This window comes from Rattus rattus, chromosome 14, assembly GCF_011064425.1.
Source record: "Rattus rattus isolate New Zealand chromosome 14, Rrattus_CSIRO_v1, whole genome shotgun sequence".
NCBI lineage: Eukaryota > Metazoa > Chordata > Mammalia > Rodentia > Muridae > Rattus > Rattus rattus.
The window spans coordinates 48,365,278-48,388,973 of NC_046167.1; the positions used below are offsets into that span (position 1 = coordinate 48,365,278).

Here is a 23,696-nt window from a genome sequence, read left to right on the forward strand (position 1 = left end):
TTAAAACATATCAAAGAGTTGGAGTTTCAAAGTTGCAGGCCTCCTCTGCCACAACGAAGGACTCTAGTTTCCCTCGTACTCCAGCGAGAGATTAGCAGCTCGAAATCACTTTGACATCGTCAGTTACTCTACTCAGACCACAGGGAGATTTAATTCCAGCCTGTGAAATTGTAATTGCTTCTCAAGGAGAAGTGAGGAATCCTGGGTGATGGCCACAGCCGCGCTCAATGTCAGAGTTGCCAGTTGCTGCCACATCAGATATGACTTGCTGTTATTCAAAAATCACTCCGGCTTTCCAGACAGGGAGCTGAGCTGGAGAGTGAAAGTAAATTAACAGAAACTGTCAGCTGTTCAGAAGGGCACAGGCAGCCGCGTGACAGAGGTGGGTGACTTCCCATCAAAAAGGGAACTTTTTCCCCTCGCACTAGTTTAAGATAAAGAGTTTCACAAACAAATTTCCTGACTTTAGGTGTGCAGCTAAATGATGTCACATATGAAGCCATGATAAGATGAAATTTGACAATTTCTAGTCAATGACTCTTGCAAAGTGTCGGGCAAAAAAAAATAGTTTTTGAAGAGTAATTATAATAATGAAGATAACACGTTCATGTCAGATGAATGCTCACAGTGGATTGGATTACCTGTTACTGAAGTTAAACTGTCTTGAGAAATTGCTTCTCAGCTAGGCCTGGAGAAAGGAGAACCCGGAGCCACCATGGCCGATCCCAGGCTGGGAGTTAACTGCAGTGGGGAGAGGACCTGGACCCTGTCACCTTCTAGAGACAGGGGAAGTGCTGGTCAGAGCAAAGTCATTCCATCTCCTCCTAAAGGACTGAAAGGAGAGAGAAGGGGCTAAATGTGGTGTCTTTTCTCCATTCTTTTTTATTTTAGTGTGAACATGTTGCATTCCCCTGCGTGAGTGTGCACACCCACGGCTCTCATGAAGACACTAGACCAGAATGGCCAGTGTCTACCTCTATCCCTGTCATGCTGCCTCCAGACAGGCTATTGCCTCAAAACAGAAGCAGTGCCACGTCAACTGGGCCGGCCGGCCAGTGAGCTCAAAGTACCCATCAGCTCTGTCCCCTAAACCAAGGGGTTATAGGTGTGCATAGCCATGCCTAGCTTTTTAAATGCACTCTGGGGATTGAACTCAGTTCCTCATGCTAGCTCTGCAAGTGCCCTTGACCTCTGAGACATTCCCCTCCCTTTTAAATACATTTTTACAAGAAATATGCACTCTGTGACATTGCCTATTTGTTTTAAAATTACAGAAAGTTCAGTAGTGCGTGGTATTATATACATATATGTTTATGTAAGGAATTCAAATCTAATCTAGGCTATGTTGAGAGTTCTAGCCCACCCTGAACTATACATAGAATGAGTCTTTCTAAAAAGCCCAAGAGATAGAGGTGACAGTCTGTGGTAGAACACTTAACCAGCGTGCTCTAGGTTCTGTGTTTAATCTCTAGACACCATGAAAGACATTTCAGAAAATTCAGACGTGGATTTCACTTTCCCTTATTTGATGGACTTTAGAGCAAATTTCCTGTATCAGAGTTCACCTTCTAATAAAAGGAAGCTTTAATTAAAAGGCAGGAGGGTCCACTTTCTTCTTTTCCAATAAAAAGGACTAGACAGGGATTGGTTCTGTTATTGTTTCTATTCTGCAAAGTCCCCCTTTGACACTCTGGTTACCAGATGAGCAAGAGTTCACTGAGACATTTGTACACGCTGTGGGGGACACTATGATAGTTCAGTACAGGTGCACAAGCCTGTACACAAGCACACCTACAATTCCAGCACTTAAAAGGCTGAGACCAGCCAGAGGAGATAGTAAAACCCTGATTCTAGAAAATCAAAAACTATAACAGATGCCATTCTTGTTTTAACTAGTACCTTAATGTACTACAAAAAACAGAGTTCATCCCTTCTCTCTGTTCTGTGACCCTTACTGAACATCCATTCCCTCCCCCTCCACTCTTCCCGTCTCTGGTGGCTGTTCTATTCTTCCCTGAGGTCAACCATTTAGCAAGCACATGTGTCTTGCTTATTAGTGTAATGGCCCTCTGTGTGTCTACAAATGAGAAAAATCACATATTTTTTGTGGTTGAGTAACATTTCATTACACATATACATCTACATTTCCGTAATACCACAGTTTGTCATAGGGAATCTTAAAGCATCTATCTACCTATAGATAGATACAATTTAGATTACACACACACACACACACACACACACACACACAAAAGAGTGAGAGAGAGAGAGAGAGAGAGAGAGAGAGAGAGAGAGAGAGAGAGAGAGCGCACATTTTCCCCATTCATCTACCCTTTCAGGTTGATTACATCTTATAATTATGAATAGTACCACCATAAACGTGGGCACTCATGTACTTGTTTTACTAACTTTATACTCTGTCTATTCTCAGTAGTATGATCAGATCGTATTACGGTTCTATTTTCAGTTTTAAAGGACTATCCATACTGGTTTACATAATGGCTATGCTACTTTTCCCACCAGGATGTGTACAAGTTCTCTGCATCCTTACATCCAGGAATGTGGTTGAGTAGAGCGTTCACTAAGCATTCTGTGTGCCCTGGGTTCTAGCTAGAGTGAGGTGTTGTCTCGCGTCCTTGATTTCCATGTTTCTTACATTTCTTGGCCACTTGAGAGCCTTCGTTTAAAAAAGTACCTATACAGATTTTTAGCCTAGTTTGTAAAAATAATTTTTAAAATTCTAATTAAAATATTATTATAAACATTGTTTCCCTTTTCCAACCTTTCCCAAGTCCTGTCTTATTTCCTCTCAAATCCATGGTCTCATTTTTATTACTATTATTATTGTTGTTGTTACATCTGTTTGTAAATATTTAAATACAACTTACGGGGTTCATTTGGTGTTGCTTGTGTGTATGTGGCTTCAGAGCTGACCTGTGGGTATCGAATAACCATGTAGGGCTCACTCCTGGAGAAGATTAATTCTGCCTTTCTCAGCAGTCATTAGCTGCCTATAGTTCTTTGTTTAAGAGTAGGGCTGCTGATGTTTACCCCTTTCCTGTTAGTGTGCTTATTAATGCCATAGTTATTAGGCCTCATTTAGGCAGCCATATTGTTGTGGTATCATGAGCATCATGTCTAAGAGACGCAATCTCAGCAGGACTTGTGCTCCCCCAGCTCACATATCTTTCTCGTTCCCTGAGGCTTGGATGCAGGAGTGATATTGTAGAGGCTGCTTGTCATCTGGGATCAGTTATTCTCTGTATTTTGATCAGTTGTAGAATTCTGTGATGGTCTCTGTCTGCTGCAAAGTGAAGTTTCTCTGATGAAGGCTGAGGGTTATACTTACCTATGGGTTTGGTGGTTTGAAAGAAAATGGCCCCTGTAGGCTTATCGGGAGTGCTACTATTCAGAGGTATGGCCCTGTTGGAAGGTGTGTGTTGTTGGAGGAAGTGGGTCACTGGGGGATGGGCTTTGAGGTTTCAGATGCTCAAGCCAGGCCGAGTGTGGCATTTTCTTCCTGATGCCTGCAGATACAGATGTAGAACTCTCAGCTCCTTCTCCAACATCATGTCTGTCTGTGTGCTGCTTTAATTCCTGACATGGTGATAATGGACTAAACCTTTGAAATTATAAACCAGCCCCAATTAAGTTTTTTTCTTCAGAGTTGCCCTGGCCATCATGTCTGTTCACAGCAAGAGAAGCCCTAAGACAATGGGTATAAGGATAAGTACTTAGAATGCAGTTAGAATTATAAACCGGTAGTAGTTGGTTCTCCTCTAAGATTCATGACCTCACTAACCCTGCAGTTGGCTAAGGTTCCAATACCAGACATGATGCCCTGCCTGTGAACAGGCCATAAGTCAGACCAGATGCAACTCAAATCTTCCAAGTCTGTGATTACATGGTGTCTTCAGCAATAGGTTCTTACCATCGACTTCTGGGGGGCAACCAAGGGCAACAGCAACAGTCTATATTAGAGTTGTTTAGACTTCCCTTATCAACAATACGTAGGTTACCAACACGAGTTTCTCATGCCTGGAGCTGTTTGCTGTTGTTATTGCTTGATGGTGTGTGGTTCTTGGATATTGCATTGCCAGCCCAAGTAGCATAACTTCATTTAAAATAAATATATATTCATATATATGTATACATGTTATATGCAATGTTAGAAAGCATATAAATATCCTTCCTTAAGGTTTTTCCAAAGTGTTATTTATTCTCCTTCCTTCCCCTCCTTTGGTGTTGACATCCCTCCCCTCCCCCAGTCAAAGCCCCCTTCCCCATTTTCCCATTTCCCCCTTTATATCATTTGTATCTTATTAGTGTCCTCTCCGGTGCTCCCCATGGTATCTTTTTACTTCCCTGGTTTCTGTGGTTTCTCCAGATTATGTACTCACATCTGAAGATGTGGAGTTAGGAACCACAGGAGTGTGAACATTTGTCTTCCGGGATCTGGGTTACCTCACTCAGTCTAATAGTTTCTAGTTCCATCAATTTGCATGTGAATTTCATCATTTAGCTTTGAGTCTTTTGAGAAGTCTCCACACTGATTTCCAGAGTTCCTAGACCAGGTTGCCACCATAGCAACAATGAATGAGGGTCCCCTTTTCCCACGTCCTTGTGGTCAGTTGTTTTGTTCACCTTGGGCCATTCTGACTGGGATCAGAGAAAATCTCAAAGGTGAATTCTTTTTCAGATGTTTCTTAACCATTTTTATTTCTCCTTTAAAAGAACTAAAGAACTGTCCAGAACCATAGCCTGTTTTAAAAATAGGCCAAATTTTAAAAATTTGGTTTTTGCTGTTGTTTGGTTTTGTATTTGTTGTTGGGTTTTGGTTTGGTTTTGTATTTTTACTATTTCTCGAGTTCCTTATATATTGTGGAAATTAATCCTTTGTCAGATATACAGCTGGAAAAGATTCTCTCCTACTTTGTGGGCTTCCTCTTTACCGTAATTTTTTCCCCTAAACTTTAGTTTTATGATGTGAGACTTGTCAATTGTTGGCCGTAATTCCTGGGCAAATTGAGTTCTACTCAGATTTATGTTGACACTTACATCTTATAGGGTGCTGACTACATTTTCTTCTAGCAGTTTCAACATTTCAGATTTCACATTGAGGTCTTTGGTCCATTTGGACTTAATTTTTGCACAAGGTGTTAGATATGGGTCAAATTCCATTCGTCAGCAAGTGGGCATCCAGTTTTTTTCTCTCCAAATGAACAAAATATTTTTAAAGATTGTTTTTAATTAGAGAGAAGAAATTTTAAAATTCTGTTTCCCACGCTCTCTCCCCTTTCCCAACCCCCACTCTTCAGCGCTAGGAGTTACACCTGGGCTGTCATACCTGATAGAAAAGCACACTTTGTCACTCTTTGATGACCTACAGGTTCTCCACTGTCCACCTCTACTTTCCTGAGAAACATCAGGTTCTAGCTGCCAAGGAACCTGGCCAGTTCTCTTTCTCGCTCCTTTCCCTCTCCCTCCCCCTCCCTTTCCTTCTCTCTCCCCCTCCCTCCTTCTCTCCATGTCTCTGTCTCTGTCTCTGTCTCTGTCTCTGTCTCTGTCTCTGTCTCTCTCTCTCTCTCAGTACCTAGGAAGAGCGATCGCATTGCAGTCAACTCAAACCTCAACTAAAATTTCAAACATTACTGCAGAGAAGTTTGAGTTCCCTGGCCCATTACAGAGCAGCAGAGGCTAAGACTGATTACAGGACCTGGGCAGTGGTGGGGTTTCACAGCTTTGCATTCGTGTTTCTGGGGCTCAGTTACCACAGGCTTTGATTTAATAGTAATTGGAGATGCAAGGGTTCCTTGGATAGACAGCTTGGCTTTGCCACACAGCACAAGGGAAAGCTGCTGTTAAATTCCCTTCTCCTCCCCACTTTTCTTTTGATTTGGAAGTTTACAGCATTAAAAACATTCTTCTACCTGAACTTGCACCATTTCGAGCCACTCTGTTTCTGGCAGCTTCTTGTCATTTTCACAGCTAATCTCATCAGCTTGATAAGAAACAAAAAACCCAAGAACATGTGCTTGCTACAATCCCAACGAAGTTACCTACCACAGATGACTTTTTGGTAAGCACTTATTATTTGTCCGCTTGTTAAGGACAGGGGACTTGCATTCTTAACAGGACAGGTATGGTAACAACATAAAGTACAGAATGATGGAGTCAGGCCTTTAAATCACCACAGATGCATGGAGAAGGCAGCAGGTGCTAGAAGGATGAAGAGTTGCTAGGTTTCTAGAACCATGTGGGGGTGCCAAAGAAAAAAGTAGGCGAGGGTAGGAGATGCTGACACTGAAGATATTCTTGTGTCTCACTCAGGAACTTTCCTAAAAGAACTGTGGGATCCACGCATCTGTCTCTGTGTTACAGCCACAAGACAGATGGAGTCAGAGAGGGAAGTTAGTGTCGACGTCAACAGTCACAACAGGAACCACTAACACCTGGCTGAGGTGACACCCACCTGTATTACTTCTGAAAATGACTGCATCAGGAAATTTGAGGATGGACAAAGGAATAAACCAAAGGATTTATCTCCTTTGTGGCCTTGCTTCAAGGTTCTCAGGAAAGCAATACTTTGTTGCATGTCTCTAGACCTATTGAAGGTAAGATGAGGGATGCTCACTGACCGCAAGTATAAATATGAGAAGCGGCTATTTTCACATCGTCACTATTTATCCTACCAAATGTGGAGCTCTTCGTAGCCTAAAAGATTTAGAAAGTTGTTCTGAAGCAAATACAAGCTCTTCCTTGGCTATTGCATAAAGTCTAAACCTCTTAGCACAGCATTAAAATTCTGGGGTTTTGTTGTTGTTCCTATTGTTGCTGTTTTGTTTTGCTGACCTTTAAAAATATTACATTGTGTTTATTTTGGGGTATGCTGGGGGAAGGGGAAGCACATATCCATGTGGAAGTCAGAGGACAATTTGCAGAAGTCAGTTTTCCCTCTCCTGGGATTCGAACTCAGGCTGTTAGGTTTGGCAGCAGGTGCCCTTACTGACCGAGTTAGTGCATCAGCCTTGTTCTACAAGCTCTTGAATAGCTCAGACCTTGAATTTGATATTTAGCCAAAAATGACCTTGTACTTCTCATCCTAATGCCCTGACCTCTTGAGTGCTAGTATTCAAGGAGTGAACCATACCCACTTTGTGCAGGGGTAGGGTTCAAACCCAGGGCTTTGTGAGAATGCTTGACAAACTAAGTTAAATCCTCAGCCTCAAAACTCTTCATAACACACACTGAGGTTATTTCTCAGTCTAATTTTTCCAGTCCTGCCTCATAGGTAACATTTTCCACAACCCTGAAACTCTGTATGTTCATACATTGTAACTTTCCTTAACCCCCACCCTCCACTGCTAACCTCTAGTCTAGGAAGCTCGGAGGAGCTGACTCATGTAGTATTTGTCTTTTTGTATCCGGTTCATTTCAATAAGGTTCTTGAGACTGAAGACATAGCTCAGTGGCAGGGCACATGTGCAAGGCCCTGGGTCAGCCCTCAGCAGAGCGAATGAATGAGTATGGGAATGGCGGCTCATCCGTGTTGTATCAGAATTTCCCTCATTTTCAGGGCTGAATAGCACACTATTTTATGTCTTCGCATTTTGTTTGTGTTTGGGGTAGTTTCCATGTTTGATCGCTGGTGTTTAGACTTTCTTTGCAGCTACTTGTAAGGCATTTGGGTGTGTATCGAGGAGTGGAATTGCTGGGTTCCAGCTTTAAATTTCGAGGGAGCAACACCCTAGTTTCTAGTAGCTTGCATTATCATTTGGCATTTCCACTGAAAGTTCGGGGCTTCTGACTTCTTCCCACCATCATTACTTCCTGTTCTTTTGACGAGGTTAATAAGCATGGAACAATAACAGCTCATTGTGATCTGAGTTGCATTTCGCTAATGGTTGCATTTCCTTAATGACTAGGAGGAGGAAGAGGAGGAGGAGGAGGAGGAGGAAGAAGAGGATTTAAAGTTTGGTGGGAAGGGATGGGAGGGTGGGTATGGTAGAAATTGGGGTAAAAAATGAATACTTTTAAAATGCATTGTATGAAATTTTCAAAGGATTAATTAAAACATTGTTTTAGAAACCAATTAATTGCATATGCAAGAATCTACTTTTGGGCTTGCAATCCTATTTCCTTCGGCTGCATGTTGGTCCTTATGCCCATACCAAGCTGCTGTAATTACCAAAAGCATTGTTGCACATAGTTTTATTATTTTTTTTCAAGACAGGGTTTTCTTTTTCTTTGTGTAGCTTTCCCTGTTCTAGAACTCATTTGGTAGACCAGGCTGGTCCTGAACTCAAGAGATCTGCGTGTGTCTCTGCCTCCCGAGTGCCAGGATTAATGATGTGTGTCAGCACACCCCGCCACACATTTTTTTGATATCAGGGGTGGTACTGACTCTTCACAATGCCGAGCTTCCTGTTCATGAACCTGGGACAACTTTCCATGGTTTCATCCTTGTATACCTACATCTGCGACATCATTTAGCCCTCACCATACAGATCTTTCACTTCCTTGGGTATAGAAACTCCTAAGAAGTCATTAAAAATGAAATACTTTTAAGATGCAATTGTAAGTGTAGCTACTGTTCTAATTTTGTTCTTTGATTATTTGGTGCACTAGTGGCTTCCTTGGGAATCTCGACAGGGTTCCCCACAGGGGGATCATGTCACCTGCAAACAGTCTCCATCTTCCTTTCCATCCCCTTCCTTCCTCCTGCTGTGTGATAGATAGTGCTCAAACGTCTGGTCCAACACTGAGCAGCAGGGGTAGGCAGGGCAGTCTTGACTTCTTTGTGATTTTAGGGAGAAGACTTTGGAGCCTTTCAACATTGAGTGTGTTGGAAGGCAGCCATGTGTCCCCCTGTATACTATTTATTATGTTGAGTAATTTACCATTTGTTTCCTGTTTTCTATTATATGTTCATCATGAATCTTATCAAATGTTTTTTCTGTGTTGATTGAGATGACTGTATGTTCCTTACTCTTTATTTTAGCAATGATGTAGTATGTTAATTTTTCTTACCTAAAGTGACCCTTAAGTTCCTAGGATAAATTCTATTTCATCATCACAAGTGTAAATACTCCTTTTAATATACTGCTGGATTCAATGTGTTAACATTTATGTTGATAACCTTGGCATCTATGTATTCATAAGGAATCTGACTAGTATCTCTTTTCTCATCATGGCTTGACCTGACTCTGGTATCAAGTTCCTTGGGGTCACCACCCTGCGACTGGAATGTTTCATTGCAGTATAATGGTTCTTTCTTGCTGTCTAGGGAAGTCTAGTATTAAAGGAAGAAAGTCTTGCTGTAAAGCATCTTCTCAAGAGCTCTAAGTGCTGGGAAGAATTTCCCAGAGTCCCTCATTTACATGTAAAGTACAAAATGAAGCTCCATCTGCCAGATGTTTCTGCTACTTCTCACTACTTTAAAACAAATCATCGCACAAGAGTATATACTATCTCCTCTCCTTGCGGTAGTGCAGGAATGACTTTAAGGGTTGAGAATGTCATCAGAGTACCTTTTTGAGGGACATAATATTGACTCCAAAGTTGGTTGTATAATTGAAATTATGAATTGTGTGTCTATTGTGTGCATAGTATGTTGCATGTGTGCCCAAAACATAAAATGTCCTAAGTAAACAGTATGCTTCCTATTTGGAAAACCTTAGGTCTGTTAAAAGCCACAGATTTATGGCTCTCTATGGAAGCAATCCATACACAGCTATGGTGCATTGACTGTACTAAAGGCAGATTAGATCCGAGAGCTGAAGTCCCCCATAGGCAGGCTTTTCTGGACTGTACATGTCCCTCATTTTGACATAAGGCCATCCCTTCCTCTGCTATTTTCTTCTTGTTTCTCATTAGGACTGGTGGCTTTAGATGCTCAAAAGCTAGATCAAATGGATCAAATTTGATCTCAAATGGAGATCAAATCCTGCACTTCACCTTAGCCACCATTGGGGTGTCCCTACAGTTAGAACTCTAGGAAACAGTATTGGGAGGATAGAAACAAGTCACTGCTTCTGCCTTCTCCTGCCCTCGAGTTAGGGGTGGGGTTGGCAGCAGGACATGGCTTACCAGGCCTCTCTTTTAATCTAGATGCCCTTTTCATCTTTGGCCACAGAAAGTCTCCTTCTTGATCTTAGATCAGCCTTTCAAATCTGCGCTTGAACTTACGCATTAATTTGATCTCTTGAAATGCAGCTGCAATCCATTTTCTTTGAATTTTCCTTCCTTTGCTGAATTTGTTAGAATCAGACCCAAAGTCCCTTGAGGCAAGAGTCTTTTTATTCCCTCTATAATTCTTTTGAGTCATCATGTGTATCAGAATCCAAAACTGACTTTACTTATAAAATTGGGTTTCACCCCTAAGTGATGTGAAGTTCTCTGATGTTCTGCCTGACATGCCCATGTTGGAGAGACGGATTGATTGGGCAGCCTTTGGTCTCCTTATTACTGTCCTTGTATGAGGCTCAGTAAAATCTTGAAACTCCGCTCCCTTTACTCATCTCTAAGAACATCATCAGATTATAGCAGACATGTCCCTGTTTTCCTAAGCCTTGCCTGTCTACTGTCCCCACCAATGTGTTGAAAAGCTGTTTGTCAAAACAATAATTTAGTGCTACCTTTCAGTCCGAGACTATACAATTTCAGAGAAGCCACTTCTGTGGTGGAACATGTCATGAGGGGCCGTCTGTATCTATGTTCTCACTCTAAAGTCACTCCAATAAGACTCGGAATAAGCTAGCTCCTATTTCCTTTGAGCGCCAGCTATTTTTTTGCCTCTACAATGGCTAATGTTTCTGCAAGGAGAGGAACTGATACATGTAAGGACATCGTGTATTTTAAGTTTAGACAAAGTCTCCCTGTGTAGCTCTGGCTATGGATCGTCTGTCTCTACCTCCTGTGTGCTGGGAGTTACCGCATGTACTATCTACTTAAGGATGTAGCATCTACATACATGATATCCTGCAATACATGTCTCAACACCCTGCAATGAAATCTTTCTTTCCGATTTTATTGAAAGTAGCCTGGTTGACCCCAGGCTTGCTGTGGTGATCTCCTGTGCCTTTTCTTTATATTGTTTGCTTCATATGTGTCCTGAGAAACACCCGGACCTGTGCCATCCTTTATGGGTTTACCATATGAATCAAACCATATGGTAGGCTAAGAACAAGTGTATTCCTGGCTGTGCATAATAGCACAGCCCTTGAATCCCAGCACTTGGGAACCAGAGGCAGGAGGATGTCTTTGAGTTCTAGGACATCCAGAGCTATGTACATAGATGCTGTTTTGTTGTTGTTATTGTTGTTGGTTTGCTTGGCTTTGGGGGGATATTTTGTTTTGTTTATAAAAAGTGAAACCTTATCTTAAAAATTAAAAAAAATGAGAGAGAGAGAGAGAGAGAGAGAGAGAGAGAGAGAGAGAGAGAGAGAGAGAGAAAGTGTGTTAATGATGTGATGTGTGGACCAATAAACTAATGTGAAGTAATTAAGACCCCAGATTAAATACACTGAGCATGAAGCTTAGGTGTTATAATGTAGCAGAAGTTCTCAAATGGCATTAGCAGACTGAAGAAACAGCCAACGGGTCTATCTAGTTGGTAGATCTTACTATACCCTCATGTTCTACTGTCTTATGAGAACTATTTATGAGCATGTAGCATAACAAAATATTCCACGTTAAAACCATCACAGTGGAAAGAACAGTCATCAGCGTGGCTTAGCAATGAGGGTGTGCATTTGCTGGCTAGCACGTCACACCTTTAGCATTGAGGCAGGCCCTGTATTCCTTCTCTTCCTTCTCTGCCTTGATTCTCACTTGATATTTGCTTTTAATCACACCAGTGGACAAAAATCTCCTCTTACAAAGATACAGTATCATCATAAATATCAAATATCACATATGTTAGTGTTGAAATGGAATTATTTTTTAATTTGTATGTATGTGTGTGGTATGTGCAACACACTGCATGTGTGGAGGTCAGAGAACTGCATTTTGGGAGTTGGGTTGCCCCTTCTCCATGGGTCCTGGTAATCAAACTCAAGCCATCTAGCTTGGTGGCAAATGTGTTTAGTCTGAACCATCTCACTAGCCCCAAAATGGAACTGTTGTGAGCTTGCAATTTACATAGCATTTGATAAATACTGTTTCCTTCAAGAACCTGAGACTACCTGAGGCCCTTCTGTGAACTCCCGTGGTTCCTAGGGTGTCTGAGGATCAAGCAAGCCTTCTGAATATGCGTCTTCATTTCTACTGCATCCGCTTCAGGTATGTCTGTAGTAATTTGGATTGGTTTCTCCGGACAAGCACACTGAGAGACCTATCGCATTGCAATTTCAGGCCTGAAGAATATTGTCTTCCCTTTTCTCTCCCCCACTCACCTCCCTGCACCTCCTCCCGTTCTTCATTTTAAACTATTTGTCTTATGTTAAATCTCTTTGAATTTCACTTGTAATTTGAACTTTCCCTCCATGGCACTGCACGCACACTGAAACTCTGGCTGGAGCTGAGTCACCGGAGAGAGCCGCGGTGTTGATGGAAGCATCTGTCGAACATCTGTTTGCACGTCTTCCCTACATAGAGCATGGGTTTTACTAAATCTTCACATTCTCAGATGGGCCATTTCACATCTGCCAAAGCAGGGGATGAAGGGACAAGAGGAGTGAAGAAAAAAACACCTCCACAACTAAGTCTTTATTTAATAAGTACTCTTAAGTCCTGGAGTAGGATGTCACAGAATGGATGCTAGGCTCACCTAGGACCCAGGCATCTTCATGGTCAGTCCTGGATACACATAACACTAAGCACATGTCAAGTTGAGATCAAAGATGAGGTGTGGGTGCAGGATGGCCCAATACTAGTACAGAAGATCTGTACTGGAACTGTGTTCCAGTTTCACCTCTTCTCTTAGTAGCTCTGTGCACTTGGGTAAGGCAGTCTTGTGACTTCTCTATCTTTCTTCTCAGTTAGGTGGTATTAATACCAATCTCTATTTGTTTCTTCAGGACTGATTAGCATGATAAGATATACTTCCTGTCTAGCACATTATGATAGTGAGTGGCTATCCAAATCCTTACCAGTAAAACAGGGCTAGACCCACTACAAGCAGTTGGCAGGGAGAGGCCCAGAGAAGACCTCAAAGGTACAATGAGAGACTAGAGAATGGCTGGCTTCCTTTCACCTGCTTGTGGGTTGGGAACAGGTACAATCCATTCAGTGTCTCTGATAGCTGAACACAAGCAAATGATCTGGTGGGGCAATTCAGCACACCCTCAGCACACCCTCATTTCTGTGTGCCAGCATCTTTATAGTAGCGTGTCACAAAAGGTCAGAAACAAATATAGAAAGGGTAAACACAAGGTATTTTTGGATAGAATACTATTCCGCAATGAATGTCAGCAAGTCACTGCTACGTGTGACAGATGGAATGAATTTCACAGTGCTGAGCAAAAGAAGGTAGACGTGAAAGGTTTGGCTGGCGTAAATGCCGCAAAGTCAGTGTCAGAGATAGGGACAGCGGTTGTGTTAGAGATAGGGACAGTGGTTGTGTCTTCTGTGGTAGAGTTAGCCAGTGGGAGGTTGTCTGGTGGCCTCCAAGTGCTGACTAAAAATGTAATTCTCTTTGTGGAAATCCTTCCCAGTTAATATTTTGTACATGAAGTTTTACTCTCTCAAAAGAGGAGAGATACAACCCACAAGTCATGTCCTGTCTGGGCAGACTGTTGGTCTGAGTCAGGTCATATGGACACAATCTTAATTAAGCCCTAGTAACTTATGCTGCAGTACACTTCTGGATGACGTGCATGTAGCTGGATCTGGCAGGGGGCCCTGGGTTGATGCACGTGTGGCTGGATCTGGTATGGACCCAGGATGAAGAAATTTTCATTCAGCCCCAAAAGCCCACCTTCACCACGATGATGGGAAGAGCCAACTGTACACCAGTTAAGTTTTCAATCCAGCTGTGCAAGGACAGCACCTCTGTACATATACTCAGTGCTAAAAACACAGACAGACATGTTTGGCTTCATAGGAAAAGCAGTGGAGCCATACTGGACAGGAGGGAGGTAAGATGGAGAAGCAATCGTGCCACTGAAAGCCACGCCTGCTTTAGTCACACTCAGACCTGTCCTTGATTCCGTACCCTTTCAATAACTCAAATGTAGAATTGGACAGTCTTCTCCCTCCCTCCCTCCAGCCGGAGGTAACAGGGAAGAGCAAGCTAGATTTCCAGGCCATTGCTATCCCCTGGGCAAGCTAGTCACCAACAGAGTGATGGACACTGTGTGTGACAGTTCTCTACTACCAGACATGGCTGGTCCTTCTGTGGACAGTCACAGATGCGGAGAGTCCTGAACAGGAGAATCAGCCTTTGAGGGTTGTTATTGTGTCAGTGGGGATAGTGGATACCTGGGTGTGTCAGTCTCTCACAGACAGGACAAACAGAGGGGGACTAGAAGAGAGGAGGGAAGGGATGAGGATGAGGGAGGAAGAGAGGGGTGAGAAAAGGCGCCTCCAACAGGCTATGGAGGAAAGTTCTTCTGCCCCATATAGTGTGGCTCTAGGTCTGGGAAAGGTTCTGATGTTTGCTGGGCTCTCATTAAAGAAGCACCACTCCGGAGTTCACGGTTTATCGGCAAAGCAATGCCCATGGCTGTTCCAGAAAGGCAGTCAGTGGCAGGCTCCTGCCCTGATGCTGCATCTCCCAATTCCTGCAACCACCGAGGCACGGCTCCCAAGATCCTCTGCAGCACCCAGGCACAGGTGGATCTTTACACTTTTGATCTCCGTGTACGTGACGTGTATGCACACATTTCAAGCATGTGTACGAAGGTCAGAGGACAACCTCAGGTGTTAGTCCTTGCCTTCTGCTGTGTTTGAAATAGGGCCTCGATCTCTGCTGCATACAGCATGGTGGCTGGCCTGTGAGCTTCTGGGAATTCTCCTGCCTCTGCCTTCCATACTGTCATGGGAGCTGGGATTTCAGATGCAAGCAATGTCACGTCTGGTTTTCTGTGGGTTCTGGAATTTGGATACAGGTTCTTATACCTGCATGGTGAGCACTTTCCCCACTAATCCACTTCTCTAGCCCTGCCCTTTGGCTGCCCTGTGAGAACTGGCTGGCTGCTTTCCCTTTCATTGAAGGTTTTAATAGGAAACTTATTTCTTACAGATGCTTCATTTAATTACATTGTAAGCCTAGACTTTGACAAAAAAAAAAAAAAAAAAAAGGCAAAAAGGAGTAGTCAGGGCCAGGCTTGTAGCTCCCCTCAATACAATGCAAGTTCCTTCCAGAAGCACATGGCAGGGTTAGGAGACTTGCCCTGAGTACTCATATGTGGGTATCTGCAATGCACATGGGCTCTTCAGGGGATGCACGTAAGGAAGAGCTGACAGTGGGGACGGGTGTAGAGAGGAGAATACTCCTACGGCCATCTAAAGGCATTTATTTGGTTTTCCTTTACCTACCCAGTCCAAACAACTCACTCAAAGTCCAACAAACACAGTGTTTTCTTACTGCACCGATTCCGTTTATTGTGAAAGAGGTCATTGCAGCTTTTCAGACTGCTGATGGTGCTGGGCAGAGTGATAAATGTAGCATGTCTGGCCGGGTGTGTCAGGAAAGGATCACGGTTTGTTTGAAAGTTTGTGGGTGCCACAGGCATGGAATCTTCACATTTGCTAGAACACCAGGAAGAGTCCTTTAAGTGGCAGACTTGGGTCCAAGTTCTCAAAATAGGTTTCTATATAAACGTTTCAGGAACACATCTGCTGTGAAAAAGATGTTTGTAGCACGGGGACTCCAAACACAGCCCGGAGAATGTTTATTAAGGCTGGATGTTCTTCCTCACAAGGAAAGGGTGGGCAGAGCCATGGGTGGGCGGAGCCACTATGAACTTAGACTGGGACTTAATGACTGGAGAAAAAAAAAAACAACCCAAAAACCCTACCACTTGTGTTTGTTGTTAAAAAGGAGTCAAAAGGAGTTTGATGAGAAAGACGTGCTCAGAAGCTGTGATCTGGTCTGAGGTCAAAGGGCTCAGCTCAGTGTGAGCGCAGTAAGAAGGGATCCAGACAAGGCAGTGTGTCCAGTTCAGAGGACTGTCTCTTGAGAACTGGTGCTGTTGCTCTCCTGTCCATTGAAGATTTTATTTAGAAACTTAATCCTTACGGATGCTTTACTTGGTTACATTGTAAACATAGACTCAGGCCAGAAATGCAGAAGGAGAGCGATGAGAGCCAGGCCTGCAGCCACCTTCAGTGCACAGTCATACTGGGACGTCTGCAGCGCCATTCTGGAACAGGCCGGGCCCTGTGGAGGTGCAGGACAGGTGCCCGAAGTTGAATTCAGACGATCCCCAAGTCTATTTCTGAATTCCTATAAAGACAGAAATAGGTAAGAAAAACAATTTTTAGAAAAAGTTCCTGCAGCTATATTAGCCATAGAATACAGAAACATTTGGATGCCCTGCAGAGTCTAGGTAGTCCCACGGTATGGAGAAGTCTGTTTTTTTTTTTTTTTAAAGATTAAAACACAGGCGTGGTTTTGTTTTGTTTAAGACTCCATGGAAGACATTTTGTTCACCAAACGCACTCTTGAAGGCAGATATTACAAGGTGTCCGTCATGGGAGGAAGGCTGAGCACACCTCCAGCTAGGCCTGTAAGGGTGTGAGTGCCCGGAGGACCCAGTCCAGAGTTCCCTGCATTCACCCTGGTGTGCCAGACCCAGGAAAGCCTGGAGAACACAGCTTGAGGCGAGTGCAGGATGAGTCAACACCGCTGCCCTGCTTTCGGGCAGACGTTCCTTCAGCAAGGCTTCTAGTTTGCCATGAGGTAAGCTGAAAGAAGAACATTGCTACTCTCATGGCAGGTTTAATATTTTAAATTACCTGTTGTCTCTATTAGATGAGAAGTTTTCCACCATACATCTCCTATCAAAACAGCGCCCACATACAGCATGAACATCCCTGCTAGAGCTGACAGGACGTGTAGATGGGGTGATCACAGGGATGAAAGTGAGGCTCAGCCAAGGCACCGCTGCCCTTGAGACCATGGGACTCCCTTGTGCCTTCCTCTGAGCACCCTGACTGAACACCTCTGTCTCTGTGTGGAGCCAGCGCCTTCCCACTGCAAACACTGGCTAGTGACTGAGCCAGCAGAATGTAGACAGTCCCAGAGGCGCATGTGGCCAATAGAAGAAGTGGGAGATACTGAAGACCCGAAGGCCTCTAGTTAGGACAAGGGCAGAAGTACAGGAAGAACAAACTAAAACCAGATGCAATGGGGTTTACATTCAGATGAGTTGAGTATGAGAAATTTGGAGTCTGAAGGCTGCTCAGACTGCTTTTACAGAGAACCCAGGGTTCGGTTCTTAGTATCCACATCAGAGAGTTCACAAACATCTGTAACTCCAGCACCACCAGATCTGATGCCCCCTTCTGGACTCAGAGATTACTGCACTCATGTGTGCAACCCCCACGTACATAAATACACACACACACACACACACACACACACACACACACTATTTAAAATGGAACAGAACTATAGAAACAAAGGCAGTTTTTATGACCTAATTTCCAGGTTTACATTTCTACCGGATTCATGTGGAAGAACCATGCTTTTACTGTAGGAGACTGACTGGGAACTCCAAGTTGCTGGCTAGCAGGGGATCTTTCTCAACCCCAGCTTTTTGCCTCTGTACTTCTCAGGCATTTGGACCCAGGTTGGTCTCTGTGCACTGGGAGTCCTTAACAGGGAGCCACACAGCAGAGTAGAGTGGACTCTGTCCCACAGCAGGAGTGGGGCAGTGCTGAACCTAACTGGCCACGCCTCTGGGGACTCTTCTGTGAGGCTGGCTTGTGTGGTGTCTGGTACAAGCTTCTGCTTCAGGTGACTGAATGTGTTCATGATGGGTTTGTAGTTTTTAATAATCATTAGGAGATATTTATATGAAACTGCCATCAAACCTGGAACACTGCATTGATGTGTCCAGCAACCTCAGTATTGTTGATAACATGGGCACATGTCCATCAAGCAACCTTGCTTCCATGTATCATGTGACTCAACTTAGTTGTATTCCCACCCATAACTGTGCCTTTGGTAATTATGCTCAGAGGTCCATACTGGAGATGACTGATTCTATTTTATACCAAGCAAGGAAAAGGACAAGGACAAGGTGGCTCTCGGCCTGAAGAGCTCTTCATAGTTGGCTTTTATCATAGTGCTTTGCTCACCATCTAATCCCAGGCCTTCTTTTTCCTCTTTTCTATTAGAATATGTTTTAATACTTTCATTTAATACTTTCTGGGCACCAATTTCCTGCCTTTTCTGTTCAATTCTGCTTAATCAGGTTGAAGAATCCTTTTCCTCTGTCAAGAAGAAAGCCCGCACTGTTGCTGTAAAGTCTCTTGCTTGGCCTGCAGCCTAATTTCTACCACAGAGGAAACTAATCTTGCCCCAGTCCCTGCAAGTGTTCATAAGTCACTCAACATTTGGGTTGTTGTTTGTTTTTGGACAAGGTCTCGTGTAGTCCCATTTTGCACTGAACTCTTGATCCTCTCCCCTGTCCTCATAAGTCCTGGGATTATGGCCATGAGCCACCATGCCTGCCTGGCACCTGCCTCTCTCTCTCTCTCTCTCTCTCTCTCTCTCTCTCTCTCTCTCTCTCTCTCTTCCTTCCTTCCATCCTTTCTCCTCCTGTTTTGTTAACTTTTTTTTCTCTTTTTCCCAAGATAGTCCAAATGATGTCCTTAATGTTTAGAAAATAATTTAGTCTGTTCATTTGGAAGCATAGTGACAACAATTTCTGGATACAGACTTTGGGTGCAATGAAATTCTCAATGGTTGGATCTCAAAGACCAAAACACTGACTCACAGCAGCTCCAAACAGAATCGTGGGCAGCGGACACACGGCAAGCTCAGGAGGAAGCCAGACTCTTTCAGTCAAAGAGACAGAAGTATAAACCCTTCAAAAGTGGCACAGATGAGGAGTGTGGGGAGTTAGTCCCAAGTGACTCCACAGCCCTGGTTACTACCATGCCCCGTGACACATACAGCTGGGGGAGATGGTCCCAGTGCACGCTACTGTGCAGGCACCACCACCGTTCCTGTGGCCATCTGACACGAGATAAGTGTCATCGAGTGGGTTACTAAGTATCTATTGCTCTCCTGAGTCACAGTCATCAAAATAGCACAGTAATGGCAGACACATCGACTAAATCTCCAAAAATGTCCACTGGAGAAAAGATAGTATCTTTAATAAACGGTTCTGGGAAAATGGACACCCACAAGGGAAACAATGAAACTTAACCACAATCTCTCATCTAGTACAGAAACAAAAACCAACCAAACCCCAAACCAAACCAAAACCAAAACCACCAAGCAAGCAAGTAATAAAACCCAACTCAAAATGAATCGAAGACCTGAAAGTAAGACCTAAAACTAAAAGTATTTGAGGAAACCAATTAGATGTACCTGCAGCAGTGCGGAGAGTGATTTTCTGGGTAAGCCCTCGATCACAGGAAACAAAGCCCAGACTGGAAACAGCGCAGCATCCAGTTAAGAGTGTTTCACACAGTGAAGAAAACAATGAAGTGAAGCCCCAACCCACAGAAAGAGAAAACCTGTTAGCTGTTCGCTGCATGTGGGGTTTAGTGTTAGAGCATGTAGGAAACCCATGTACTTAAAACAAAACAAAACCAGTTAAGGAGTGGGCTAAAGATCTGAATGGACTGTTCTCAAGAAGTACAAATGGCAAACCCACAAAAAAACCATGAAGGAAATGCAAGTCGAAAACTACAAGGAGACATCAGCTGACCCTAGTTAGAATGGATGTAGCAATAACAACTAGGATTAACTGACGGCCATAACCTCATCTCCAAATGAGGATGCTGGTGAGGATGCACAGAAAAGGGAATTCCTTTAGCACCACTGATGGAAACGTGAGTTAGTGTGACTGCTACAGTGAACATGCCGGGGTCCTCGGAACCAAACCCAGAGCTTCTGTCTGTCCAGCCCACTCTGGGTGGACGTCTGACACCAATGAAGTTAGAAGCAGGAATCATGATCAGAAAACAATGGAGCTTTTGTTTTGCGTGTGGATGTATGGTATGCATATGAGCATACATGTTCACATGTATTTGGGCACATGTATGTATACATGTAGTGGCCAGGGAGTTGATGCTGGGTACCTTCCACAATTGCACTAATCTTTATTTACTGAGACACGGTCTCTTGCTGAATCCAGAGCTCAGAGGCTGAGCTAGTCTAGCTACCCAGCATGCTCCAGGGCTCTCCTGCCTCCACCTTCCAAGTACTGGGAGGGCAGGCGGCTACCATGCCTACCCACCCTTTTTATGTGGGTTCTGGGCATCTAAGCCCCAGTCCTTGTGTTTGTGTGGCAAGTGATTTATCCATTTAGCATCCCCCAGCCAACAGCGCATTTTAACACAACAGTGATAAAGGGGAAATGGTTTTAAATGACAGCAAAAGATAAAAGTCAGCACAATAGAACAGTGAATATAATGTTCTTTAAAGAAAAATATAGCCGTGGCCAATAGTACAAGTAAAAACTAGTAGCAGAGTGCCTGGACTTCCCTCTAAGTCTTCTAGCTACTGAAAGACATTTATTCCTAAAATTTGAGATATCTCTTTAAAATGCCCAATTCAAGAAAATTTAATGCTTATTAAAATAATCAATTCTGATATTTATAATTTTTAAGCGCTTGAATTCTCAGAAACATCTTTCCCAAAACAAATGTGAAACAAGGCAGGGGTTGATATCTGTTCAATCAAACAAAATTCCCTTGACTTTCACAGACTAAGGAATACACTGACAGTTACCATGCACCCTGCTAACTTTGATGGAAGCACTTCTCCCTCCTTGGAAATCTCACTGCTCCCTTGATCGATTTCTAAGCCTACTTACTGGCTAGCTTTTCATGGTATCTTGACACAGGGTCTTTCTACGAAGCCCAGGATAGCCCAGAAGTCAGAGGTCAAGATTCTCCCTCAGCTTTTTGGTGTTGGGATTACAGTTGAGATTTATCTACTTTAATTTTCTAAAGTATAGCTTATCAAATCTCAACAGAGCAAAAAAAAATCTCTTAAAACAGAAGCATATATATGTATGTATATGTGTGTGTGTATATATATATATGTTATATATATATTGTATATATATTATATGCCCCAAATCAACCAAACAACAATAAGCTTTTAAGTTCAGAAGTCTGAGGATGAAGCCAAGAATTCAAGCAGTTACAGGTGAAGGCAGCTAGAGTGGCCCCTGCTGGCCCTGATGCTTCCTTCCCTAGGAAGGTTGCATGCTTTGGCGGGGACAGAAAGGGTGATCTTTAGCTTGAGCATGTTCTTGGAAGCATGGTTCTCAGCCGTGAGTGCCAATTCTGGGCTGCACTCCCAGCTCCCTGTGAGGTTCTGAGACACGGTCTCCTCTCATGACAGGCATTTCCCCGCCTATAAAGTGGCGGTGCTTAGAGCATCTGTGCATCCCTGGGTCATTTTGAGGACTGACTGAGACGTAAAGAACTCAGTGTTTAGGCTGTACTGGGATCAATGCATTCCACGCTACTCTGAGGTTCTAATGGACTATGCAAATGACCTCAAACATTCTTGTAAAATTACAAAGTCACCATTTCATTTGCTTTCCAGATGTGATTAATCCGCCCGCGGTAGGTATTTCAGTTTATTACACATAGCAGCAGGAGGCCTGCAGTGTGACGGATGACTGCAGGTCCAAGTTTAGCTAGCAACAGGTCCAAGTGTAATTACTGTTGCTGTGATGTAAGATACTAACCTCTGCCTTAGGATGGCGTTAGAAGTTAGCAGACAGCGGGGATTCTGCCTGGCTCTGCGCACATAGAAAGGCTGCTACTGCTGTTTGTACAGGGATATGGCATGGAGAAGCGAAGACCAGGGTCTCTGATTCTAAGCAGCATTCCCAAGACAGTGACATCCTGTCCTTAGTAATGTCCTCACAGACATTAGCCCCTGAGCAGGAAGCTGTACAGCCCCGTCAGCACTTACCCTCACTGAGAGGTGAGCAGTACGGCTCCCTGCTAGGTAAGACCAGTGACTGGAAAAGCTTAACTAGCGCCACCCAGCCCTCGCCTCTGACAATGGGACTTGGCTTAGGAACGCCCCGTCAATATCACCTCTCTGTACATCCTATGCGCTGTGGATAGGTCTGCTTACTCTCCCTATCCTACGGCACCCCTGAGCAGACCCCCTCAATTTCCCAATAGATGCACAGGGCCCAGCGCCAAGGAGAAAGCAGAACTAGCTGGATGGACACTAAGATCTCCCTCCACCTCTTCCTTAGTTCCACATATTCACATTTTATATAAGCACTCTTGACATGGAAAATGTCGCTTGCCTGCTGTCTTTCTTATTAGAGCATTAGGTACCGGGGACAAAGTCACTAGTGAGGAAATGGCACTAGTGAGGAAAATAGAGGTTAATCTCTATTTTCAACTAGACCCAGGATCGCCTGGGCGACACGGCTGGTCATATCTGTGAGGGTATTACCACCTTAAATAAGGGAGGTGCTATCCCTGGGGCTGGTGTCCTGGGCTGGATAAAATGAGGAGAAAGGAGAGAGCCAGTTGAGAGCCTGCATGTGTGTCCTGACTGCAGATACAAGCGACCAGCAGCTCCGTGTCCCTGACACCATGCCTGCCTCTCCTGCCAGGACAGACTCTATCTGCCTTTCAAACCACAATCCGAAACCACTTCCTTCTTTAAGTTGGTTATGTGACATATTTTATTACAGCCATAAGAGAAGTAATTTATACATGCTGTAGATTAGTTTTCTAATATATGACTTCAACGAACTATGTTAGATTGGAATATCAAACAGTACAGAACTATTGTTAGAATTCGGAGGTCACACGTTCTAAGATTTTGCTACAGGTAGGGATGAAGGAATTCCTAGCAGAGGCTCTGGGAAAGAACTCAACCCTTGCCTTTTCTAGGTGGTTAAGTGGCTGCTTGATTCTCCTGGCCAGTGGCCTTTTCTTCCTTTTTGAAGCTGGAAGCACAGAAATGGTGACATATCGCAAGGATTATCCTGGGACAATCTCATCTCAAGGTTCTTCCTTAGCAATGCTTGCAAAGTCCTTTCTAGGATAGGTATCATGTGTGCAATATTCAGGGACTAAGATGTGGACCTACTGTGCACACCGCTGCACAATCCCTCAGGCTCGGCCCACTAGTATGTGTGTGTGCTCAGCTCTGGCAGAGTTGAACCAACTTCTCGGCACAGGAGAATACACTCCAACAGAACTGCAGTGCTCACACATGGCAGAGTAGCTGAAGGCAGCTATGTGTCTGGCTAACTATGAAGCCTCCTAGGAGAGGGAAGGAGGGGATCTTTAGGGCCCAGCCTTGGCTAAGCCATAAAGCCTCCTAGGGTTAGAAATCAGGAGACCCTCAGGGCCCAGCCTCTGCTAAACCTTTTCCTCCCAGCTAGTGCAGACCTGATTCTGCTTGCTGTGAGGCCTCTGGGACTCCATGAGTTGCTCTAGTCATGGAACTTGCAGCCACCAGAGGCAGGGCCCCGGGGAAGGGCTCCTAGGAGGTAGTCTGCTGCTGTTTGCTAAGTGGGTGCTGCATTCTACTGGGTTCTCTATTATCCACATTTACTGTGTCAGCAGTCATAGTG

At 43.9% G+C, this 23,696-nt stretch overlaps 1 protein-coding gene across 1 annotated transcript in view; it reads right to left on the bottom strand.

Annotated features, from left to right (window-relative positions):
* Window positions 1–15,520: 15,520 nt before the first annotated feature.
* Window positions 15,521–23,696, bottom strand: part of LOC116884013 (threonylcarbamoyladenosine tRNA methylthiotransferase-like) — a 31,384-nt gene continuing 23,208 nt past the window's right edge. Inside the window, exon 3 of the mRNA XM_032885252.1 lies at window positions 15,521–16,390. Within this exon, the coding sequence (XP_032741143.1) occupies window positions 16,199–16,390 (192 nt within the window). The 3' untranslated portion in view covers window positions 15,521–16,198. The remainder of the gene's footprint in view (window positions 16,391–23,696) is intronic.